General features: G+C 56.2%; 1 protein-coding gene and 1 pseudogene across 1 annotated transcript; one reads left to right on the top strand and one right to left on the bottom strand.

Moving 5' to 3' along the window:
* Window positions 1-881: 881 nt before the first annotated feature.
* Window positions 882-2,390, top strand: LOC100405602 (RNA-binding protein 47 pseudogene; annotated as a pseudogene).
* Window positions 2,391-6,999: 4,609 nt separating this feature from the next.
* Window positions 7,000-9,910, bottom strand: LOC144577180 (uncharacterized). Its single transcript, XM_078333084.1, has 2 exons — window positions 9,746-9,910; window positions 7,000-9,641 (listed from the first exon to the last, which is right to left on the bottom strand). The coding sequence occupies exons 1-2, from the start codon at window positions 9,899-9,901 to the stop codon at window positions 9,288-9,290; spliced, it is 510 nt and encodes a 169-aa protein (XP_078189210.1). The 5' UTR covers window positions 9,902-9,910; the 3' UTR covers window positions 7,000-9,287.
* Window positions 9,911-9,919: the final 9 nt, after the last annotated feature.

The following is a 9,919-nucleotide window of genomic DNA, read 5'->3' as shown; positions in this document are numbered from 1 at the left end:
TTATTCTTTGAGCTTCTTGTATTTGGATGTCTAGACCTCTAACAGGCCAGACAAGATTTCCTCATTGTTTCCCTAAATGTTTTCCAAACTTTTAGAGTTCTCTTCTTCCTCAAGAACACCAGTTGAGGCCTAGGAGAAGTGAGGTCAATTGCCCTTCAGTCCCAGGACTAACCTGCAGCTTCTGCCACATGAGGACATTGGGATGGAACCCAGCCACATAAGGATTTGCCTCAAAGGGCACTCCAAAAGTTGAACAGAGAAATCCCAAGGAAGCTGCCTGCATTTTCCTGTCTACTCTCGTTCTGTATCTTACAAAGAACCATACAAATCAATTGGTGGTTTTGGATTTTACCTGAAGAAAGGAGAGTGGAGGAGAGATGTTTATGTGCCCCAGGGTCCATGCTTTTCAATAGCAAGAGGTCCCTGCCTGTGAGAGAAAAAAAGAGCCTGTGTTTCAAAGTCTTCAGCTTATTGTTTGGCCTCCCAGGAATCCCTGCGTGCTGGGAGGGTCCTAACTCAGGGGATTTGGCATCTACATAGATGTTTGGACCTTTTGCATTCAATGTGGCAAGTCTCTTCACGTTCTTTCTGGGAGAACCTCTGCAAAGTGCTTTAGCCAAGGATTAGGTGGGAGCACAGTGGCACAATCTTGGCTCACTATAACCTCGGTCTCCTGTGTTCGAGTGATTCTCATGCCTCAGTCTCCCTAGTAGCTGGGATTACATGCCCAGCTAATTTTTTGTATTGAACTCCTGACCTCAGGTGATCTGCCCGCCTCAGCTTCCCAAAGTGCTGGGATTATAGGCGTGAGCCACTGGGCCGAGCCCAGTTAATGTTTTATACAATACAACAGGTTTCCGCCAGCTGTGGATGCCTTTGACATGACTGCAGAGGACTCCACCGCAGCCATGAGCAGCGACTCAGCCACCGGGTCCTCGGCCAAGGTGCCTGAGGGCATGGCGTGCACGCCCAATGAAGCAGCGCTGCTGGCGCTGATGGAGGGCACCGGCTACAGCATGGTGCAGGAGAACAGGCAGCGCGAGTATGGCAGCCTTCCACTGGGCTGGGAGGGCCCGCACCCCCAGCGCGGCTGCGAGGTCTTCGTGGGCAAGATTCTGCGTGACGTTTATAAGGACGAGCTGGTGCCCGTGTTCGAGACCGTGGGCTGCATCTATGAGCTGCCCCTCATGATGGGCTTCGACGGCAAGAACCACAGCTACACCTTCATCATGTACTGCCACAAGCACAAGGCCAAGCGCACCCTGCACGAGCTCAACAACTATGAGATCCACCCGGGCCGCCTGCTGGGCGTGTGCTGCAGCGTGGACAACTGCCACCTCTTCATCGGGGGCATCCCCAAGATGAAGAAGCACAAGATCTTGGAGGAGATCGCCAAGGTCACCGAGGGCATGTTGGATGTGATCGTCTATGCCAGCGCGGCCGAAAAGATGAAGAACCGTGGCTTTGCCCTCGTGGAGTACGAGCTACCACACGGCCGCCATGGCGCGCCGCAAGCTCATGCCCGGCCGCATCCAGCTGTGGGGCCACCAGATCACCATGGACTGGGCCGAGCCCGAGATCGACTTGGACGAGGACGTGATGGAGACCGTGAAGATCCTCTGCGTGTACAGTCTCATGATCCAGACCACCGAGGACACCATCAAGAAGAGCTTCGGCCAGTTCAACCCTGGCTGTGTGGAGCGTGTCAAAAAGATCCCTGACTACACCTTCGTGCACTTCACCAGATGCGAGCGAAGACACCGAGCATGCCACAAACCTCAACGGCACTGAGCTGGAGAGCTCGTGCCTGGAGGTCACACTAGCCATGCCCGTGGACAAGGAGCAGTACTCACGCTACCAGAAGGCGGCCAGGAGTGGTAGCGTGGCCGAGGCGGCCCAGCAGCCCAGCTACGTGTACTCCTGTGACCCCTACATGCTGGCCTACTGTGGCTACCCCTACAACGCTCTCATCAGGCCCAACGGACTACTTCGTGAAAGGCAGCATAAGAGGCTGAGGCCGAGGAGCAGCTTGCAACAGAGCCCCGGGACCCAGGGGTTCCTACCTCAGGGGTTATTCTGCTGGCCATGGTATATATTGCTGATATCATGAAGGGAAAGGAAAGCACCATGCCACGTCCCCAGCAGAGTGTGGCTGCTTTGGGTCCTTCTTGCCTTGTTTGATGCGGCTGAGAAGTCGAGGCTTAGCTGGGAGCCTTGGTGAAGGCTGGACGGATCTCTCTCAGGGGTTGGAATCATGGCTGGGCCTCATGTTCTGGAGGACTGATCCTGGGGAGCCAGCGTGTTCCTCAGCTTCGCTTTCTCTGCCCTCTGCGAGGAGGCCATGGCTCCCTGGAAGCCGCAGGAGGACGCTGGGGGGTGGTGGCTATTGAGTAATCACAGCAGTGCCAGCCTTGGGGTACCCACCCCCTCTCCCCCCTCCCCCCATCCCCTCCCCTCCCAATCCCCATCAGCTGCCCTGAGGGCCTTGGTCCTCTCCCAAGTGGCCAGGGTTGGGCCCCACAAGGGCCCTATTTATTCTCCCATGGGGGAGGAGGAGCTGGAGAACAGCTTCAACAGAGGAGGGATTGTGTGGCTGCCTCCCCAAGGCTTCTGCCCACACTCAGGGCCACAGCTTGCCGAGGCTTTGAGGAATCAGCTTGTGGTTGCAGATGGCGCTTTCTCCAAGGCTGGCTTCCCTGTGTGACACTGTGGCGTGTGCTGCCCCTGCCGCCCCAGCCCAGGGAGGAGGCTTCCTGCATGAAGCATGGCCCCAGGACGCCCTTGTTCTCTAGGGGACAGTGTGCCCGCTGTGGCCAGCATGGGGGGGGGGCACCTGTCCCCTGCTCCCCTCCTCTGTTCCGTGTCCTACAGAAAACTTTTCTGGATGCTGCCCAGGTTGCCCACCATCCTGGGGCTTTTACAGGCTGGGGTGCGGGACAGAGAGACTTGGCCTTATCCCTAGGAGCTCTCTGGCTGGACTCTCATGACAGACAGGATGGAACCCCCTGGGTCAGCTGAGACCAGGCCTTGGATGCTATCCTTCCCAGCAGTCCCTTCCTCTTGGGTCTTGTGTTGGTGCCCTAGGAAGCCCATGTCCGCATCCTGGGGTGACCCAGGGCTCAGCTTTCAGAAAGTAGGAAGCCAGAGAGCAGCAGCTCTGCATCCAAAATCCGATCCCTGCTCTTGGATCCACCCAGGAAGCTTTGCAAAATAGACTCCAGGTCCCACCCTAGAGATTTCGAGTTCATTAACTGATGCTGTGGTTTTTTTTTTTTTTTTTTTTTTTTGAGACAGTCTTGTTCTATTGCCAGGCAGGCTAGAGTGCAGTGGCATGGTCTCGGCTCACTGCAACCCCCGTCTCCTGGGTTCAGGTGATTCTCCTGCCTCAGGCTTCCCAAGGAGCTGGGACTAAGTTGTGCGCCACCATGCTCAGCTAATTTTTGTATTTTTAGTAGAGACGGGGTTTTTCCATGTTAGCCAGATGGTCTCCATCTCTTGACCTTGTGATCCTCCTGCCTTGGCCTCCCAAAGTTCTGGGATTACAGGTATGAGCTGCTGCGTGTGGCATTTTTTTTTTCTTGAGACGGTCTCACTTCATTGCCCAGGCTGGAGTGCAGTGGTGTGATCTCGGCTCATGGCATCCTCCGTCTCTCAGGTTCAAGCGATTCTCCTGCTTCAGCCTCCTGAGTCTGATTATAGGCATGCACCACCATGCCCAGCTTATTTTTGTATTTTTCGTAGAGATGGGGTTTCCTCATGTTGGCCATGCTGGTCTCGAACTCCTGACCCCAAGTGACCCACCCCCCTCGGCCTCCCAAAGTGCTGGGATTGCAGGCATGAGCCATTGCGCCCAGCCATGCTGTGGGAATTTCTGAGTTTCCCAGTGACCCTAATACAGAGCAGAGTTTTGAAGATCACTGACCTACCAAAGTCCCATGGACCTCCCTGTAGGGGGTGGTGCCTATCATTACCACCCGCCTGGCCAGAGTGGTGAGCCACAGCTGGAGGGGTCTTGGCTGAGGGTGGGCTGGGGCAGCTGGGAAGACTTCTGACTTCTTCTCAAGTCCAGAACAAATGGAAACTGGTTCTAAGAAATCATCAGTGCCTGCATTTTTCACTGAACCGGGGCTGCAGCTGGTGTGAGGATCTCGAGCTGCTTGTGCAGGTTGCTGCAGCCTGCAAAGAACCTTCACACCTTTTTCCCTGGTATTCACAACCTCCCGTGAGATGGGCACAAAGGCAAGCTTCGTGCATGTTCCACAGATAAAGATGGGTCCCCGGGGTCACCACTCCAGGCTCAGAGGCAGGTCTCCACCCGTCCTGGGTGGGAGTATCTCCTGGGCCCAGCCCGCCTCTGGCTGGCCCAGCCCTGCTAGCCACAGCCCCTGTTCTACAGCTGACGGCTGTGCCTCGTCCCAACCTAGATCCTGAAGAACATCCTGAGTTGTGAGATCAAGAAGAAGTGGCTCTGAAGCCTGTCCAGGAAGTTCACAGACTGGGTACACACCCATGTCATCCTCCCTGTACAACCTCATCAATGTGGACACCACCACGGACAACTCAGTGCTGGAAATCACTGTCTACAACACCAACATCAATGTGGGTCTCCTGGGCAGGCTGAGCAGTGCACCGAGGGCTGAGCCTCAGGCCAGGGACTCACAGACGCTGGGAAGACCCAGTGCTCCCAGCCCTCCCCACCATGTCTGCCTCCCACACTTCTTTGCCTTAGTGGGCAGAGTCAGGCACAGAAGGGGAGGCCTGGGACAGATGCTGGGCCTGACTCTTCCTGGTTGATCTTGGACTGTAGACCTGAGTGGTGGTGATTGGGGGGTCTTCTGGACCCAGTATCCAGGGCAGTGTGGGTGTGGGTGTGAGTGTGAGTGTGGGTGAAGGGGTGGCTGGGGCTGATCCTTTACATATTGTGTCTCTGCCACCCCCTGTTGGTGTATATGGCCAGGCTCAGAATGCTTTCTCTCCCAAAAACTGGTCCCAAATGAGGGTCAGAGAGTGCACTGCTGGAGAAATCGGGGGGGCCTTCCTGGAGAAGGCTAGCAGGAAGAGTTTGGTGCAAATGGAGGTGAAGAGAGGAGCAGCTGGATGCTGCCCAGATTGGCCACTGTCCTGGGGCTTTTATAGGGTTTATAGGCTGGGGTGTGGGATGGAGAGACTTGGCCTTATTCCTAGGAGCTCTCCTGACCGACGGGATGGGAACCCCCTGGGTCTGGTGAGACCAGGCCTTTGACACTGTCCTCCTCCTGTGAACAGGGATACCGTCCACTCTAACAGGTGAAGCGTGTTCAGCTCTTGGGGGAAGCGGGGCAGCAGGCTGGGCCTTCCGCCTTCATGTTTTACCAAGAGTTGTGCTTCCCAGAGTCTCCCGGCCTTGGGTCTTCCCAGCGCCTCACAGCAGCCTGGCTGGCAGGACAGGGATTGTTCGCAGTTGTATAGGTGAGGAGTCTGAGGCCCAGAGAGGGTCAGGCTGTCCCGAGGTCACACAGTGAAGGAAGGGCAAATTGGGGCTGGAACTGCTGTCACCATCTCCTGCCCACTTCTAGCCTTCACTTTCTGCTGTGCTTCGGGTCCTCCTGCTTGAACCCGGGCTCTGTTGGCCTTTGCTGCCTGAGCACCCTGGGGAGGAGCCTCAGGAGCTGGCATCACCCTCCCAGCATTTCCGGCCAACCCAGTCCACTGGGCGTAAATGATGGCCCCTTCCGCCAGGGCAACGCTGACTTGGAGCTCCCACAGACCTTTTGAACTTGGTGCCCTCTCCTCCCTCGCCTCCATGTGACTGCTGGCCTTCCCCCGCAGAACCGGCATGAGATGCTGACTCTGGAGCCACTGCAAACGCTGCTGTGAATGAAGTGGAAGACGTTTGCCAAGAACATGTTCTTTCTGTCCTGCTTTTACTTCTACACCATGACCCTGACCCTCGTCTCATACTACTGACCCCGGGAGGAGGAGGTATGTGGGCCCCTTGCAGGGGGAAGAGGGGGTGGTCAGAGCTGGAGCTGCCCCACGTGCAGATGGGGAAACTGAGCCCCAGGGAGGCCAGGGGATTTGGGTGGGCCCCCAGTCGTCCTTCACACTTTCTAGGGAAGTGAGTTTGTCTCCAGTGCTTGGCTGGGCTAAGGCCCAGGTGCTGAGTCCCAGGTAGACCCACGTTGGGGGAAGTTGGAGAATTCAGACTCAGACCCTGCCCAGGGTCTCTGTCTAAATATAGAACTGGTCAGGTGTTTCTGCTGTGAGGGCTGCAGGAAATGGGAGGGGGCTAAGCGCTCCCTGCCTGCTGGGCCTTGGTTTCCCATTCATCACATGGGGCACGGAGCCTCAGCTTTATTAACTGTGCTATGAGGCCATGTTGAGTGTTTGGATATGGAGGATTCTGGAAAGGCTGTTGCAGTAGAGCATGAGGGTGCTTAGCATGGATTGGATGATACTCCTCGTTGTAGAGATCTGGGCTTCCATCAAGGATGGGGAGGGTGGGAGTCAGGGAGTGGCTCTTCCTTCTCTTGACCTGTACAGAGATGGGGTTTAACTCTGGCCTCTGACCTGGCTTGAGCGTTTTTCCTGTTTTGGCTGCTCTAGTGTTGGGGCCAGCTCAGCCCTTTTTTCTCCCTATTCTGACCACCCCTCCTCCTTCTTCCCAGACCTTCTGTACCCCTTGGCCCTGACCCACAAGATGGGGTGGCTGCAGCTCTTGGGGAGGATGTTTGTGCTCATCTGGGCCACGTGCATCTCTGTGAAAGAGGTGAGTGGCCACTCGGTCCTTCTGTACCATCCCTTACGGCGGGCAGGCGGCAGTGGGCCTGGCCTTCATCCCTGTCTGCTCTGCCATTACAGCTGGGGAGCTTTGGGGAGGCATTTCCATCCCAAGTCTTAGCTCTCTGAGTTGGAACAAATGAATAAAGCTGGCCTATCCTCCCTACTCCATCCATCTACTTCTCTATCCATCTTCCCAATTCTCCACCATTTACCCTCCCAGCCCCTCAGTGTCCATCCTCCTCTCCCACCCCTATTACCCATCCGATCACCTGCTGTCTTTCATGGAACCAGCCACTCATTCATTCGTTCATATGCCCACTCATCCTTATCGACCATCCTTCTATCCTTCATTCAACCATGTTTACATCCATCCATCCATCCATCCATTTGTCTGTCCATTCATCCATCTGTCCATCCATCCATTCATTCAATGAATCAACCCATATAATCTGAACACCTTCTATATATGTGTGGCCCTGGAGGAGGTGATAGGGATGGGATGAGTTTACCATCTTTGAGTTCATAGCCTGGTGGGGGATATAGTATGGGCACAAATATCAAGACTTGACAGTAGACCAAACAAGACCCTAATCTGGGTTCAGATTAGTGTTCAGAGGAAGGGAGGTTAATTTTATCTGGGGCCAGGGGATGGCAGAGATGCTCAAAGGCAGACATGGCACTTATTCTAGTGGAGTAGGATTGGGCATGAGGACCATGGGGACAAGGTCACTACAGGGCGGGTGTGGGGAACAGCATGAGCAAAGGTTCAGAGGCTGGATTTGGGGAATGGAAGGTAGCTGTACATTGTACTGCTTTGCAGATTCTGGGGTGAGAATGGGGTAAGGAGTGAGGGAGGTGAGATTTGAGGGTATGCCCATCTTCACTGTGGAGCTGCCTATGCCCCTCCAGGCACAGGTCCGCTTTCATATCCGTCACCTGGGCTCAAGCCGGGCCTTTGCACGTTCAGCCCTCACTGACTCTCGGTCCTGGGAAAGCACCTCCTGTTCAGCTCCCTCAGCGAGGGACACGAAGAGGGTGCCACTTTTCTCTCCTTCCTGGCCTTAGGGCTTTGTGATCTTCCTGCTGAGACCCTTTGTATTGTAAGTAGGTCTGGCGCCTTGGTTACCACCTCACAGGCGGGGCTGACGTTCTGTTCGGTGGCCACTGCATTCCCCTTGAACAAGCATCCCAGGCACTCTGCCACAGGGACACGCCAGAGATCTCCTCTCCCTCCCAGCAGGAGACACATGGATGCCAGTGGACAGGATCAGAAAAATTCAGGGCAGCCAGGCGCAGGGGCTCACGCCTATAATCCCAGTACTCTGGGAGGCCGAGGCGGGCGCATCACCTGAGGTCAGGAACCTGGTGAAACCCCGTCTCTACTAAAAATAAAAAAATTAGCTGGGTGTGGTGGCACACACCTGTAGTCCCAGCTACTCGGGAGGCTGAGGCAGGAAGAATCGTTTGAACCCAGGAGTCATAGGTTGCACTGAGCCAAGATTGCGGCACTGCACGCCAGCCTGCCTGACAAGAGCAAGACTGTCTCAAAAAAAAAAAAAGAAAAAGAAAAAAAAGAAAGAAGACTTCAGGGCAGTGCCCACCGTCTGCTGGTGGCAATGGCTGACTCCACCTGTCACAGAGCCCCAGGCAGAAGGCAGCATGGAGAAGGCAGGAGCAGGCTTAGTGTCCTGTTAGGCTTTGACAAAGGGATGTTCCAGTTGCATGGGGCCCTAAACCCCGTAGTTATGGGGGCCTAGAAGTTGCTGTCTGAGACCTGGGCAGATCAGGACTGGAGAGTACCTGAGAAATTATTGATCCTGTCTGTGGACATCATCAAAGCTCCCAGGGCAGGGAGGTGAGTCACTCAGAGTCACACAAAGCTCCAGCCCTTGGTCGTGTCCACTGCAAGCTAGTGCCGTGTTGATGATCACAGGGTCCTAGGCAGAGAGCCCAGCTCAGCAGCCTCTGCAGGAGCTCACGGGTAGCTGACATCACGGCGTGTGTGACCTCTGAATGAAAGAAGCTGGGATGCCTGGCCTTGCAGGAGCCCCCAGGAGTGGCTGGAGGGCAGGGCATGATGCCTCTTGGGCCACTTTGCAAAGAGCTCACGAGCCTGCTGAAGAGCATGGATTTGATCAGGGTAACAGGAGTTGGCAGAGGGTTTTCCAAGGACAGGTTTGCCAAGAAGCGAGAAGAGACTGGCGGGGAAGATTAGAGGCACTGGGTGTAGTCAGGCACCATTGTAATTTCTGCGGAAACGGCACAGTGAGAAGACTGTGGGGCGGGTAACTAAATGCCTAAGGGCGAGAGGGGCAAAAAGAGAAACCCATGCTCCGAAGCTCCTGGCCCAGCTTCCAGGACTTGGTGGCCCAGGACCACCCTGCACGTGGCCTCGGGTGCCTGCTCCGGGCAGCCTCTGCACCGATCACTGTCCCACGTGCGAGTCAGGCCTCTGAGTTCTTCCCAGGCCCGTGCCCCGATGCAATTCTCCGTGCTCTGAAAACCCTCTGCCATGGGTCGGGTCTTCAGCAGCATCTGCCCTTTCTGTGAACGTCCAACGGCGTTTCTGACTGTGGCGCACGTGTGGCAGGCACAGAAAACGGACGGCCTTCCAGAGAACCGTCCAAAGGGCAGGCGCTGCCCCAGGGACTGAAGGGCTGCGCCGGGTACTGCACGTGGCGTCCGGGAGGTTGCCGGCCCGTCCAGAGCTGCCCAGTGACCTCCCGCACCTTCCGGGGGCCTCTGCGGACCTCGCCGCGATGGGCACGCCCCCGGTTTAGCGGGAAGCTGGGGGCAGGTTCAAGGCTGGGAGGAGCCGCTTCAGCCTGGGAATCTGAATTTTTTTCTTCAGACGCGCCTGTACCCACCACGGGTTTTTTCTGGGGAAAAACAGGAGATTAGTGCACTTCGCGTTTCTTTCCTTTAGATTTTCACAGCCACAGGCTGCAGGGCTGCAGGCCCAGGGCCGGAACTCCCACCTCACCTTCCCCCAGCCTCCACACCCGTCATCGTCATCGGGTTGGGGGCCGCGCCCTGGCGTCTCTGGAACGCCCTCCGCGACCCCCACAGCGGAGCACCTGAACCACCGCGGGGCACACCAGGAGGGCGGCGCAGGCGGGTAACGACACTCAGGCACCATATCCCAGACGCGCGTGGG

The sequence above is a fragment of the Callithrix jacchus genome, chromosome 7 (assembly GCF_049354715.1).
Source record: "Callithrix jacchus isolate 240 chromosome 7, calJac240_pri, whole genome shotgun sequence".
NCBI classification, from domain to species: domain Eukaryota; kingdom Metazoa; phylum Chordata; class Mammalia; order Primates; family Cebidae; genus Callithrix; species Callithrix jacchus.
Note: the sequence above shows the minus strand (reverse complement) of the source record. Positions and strands in the feature narration are given on the sequence as shown.

Bases quoted from the DNA above. Each gene is read 5' to 3' on its own strand.
- LOC144577180 (XM_078333084.1), bottom strand. From the start codon at position 9,901: ATGGTGCCTGAGTGTCGTTACCCGCCTGCGCCGCCCTCCTGGTGTGCC. The intron at 9,642-9,745 runs GTGAGGTGGGAG...GTTTTTCCCCAG, and splicing joins GGTGTGGAGGCTGGGGGAAG to AAAAAACCCGTGGTGGGTAC.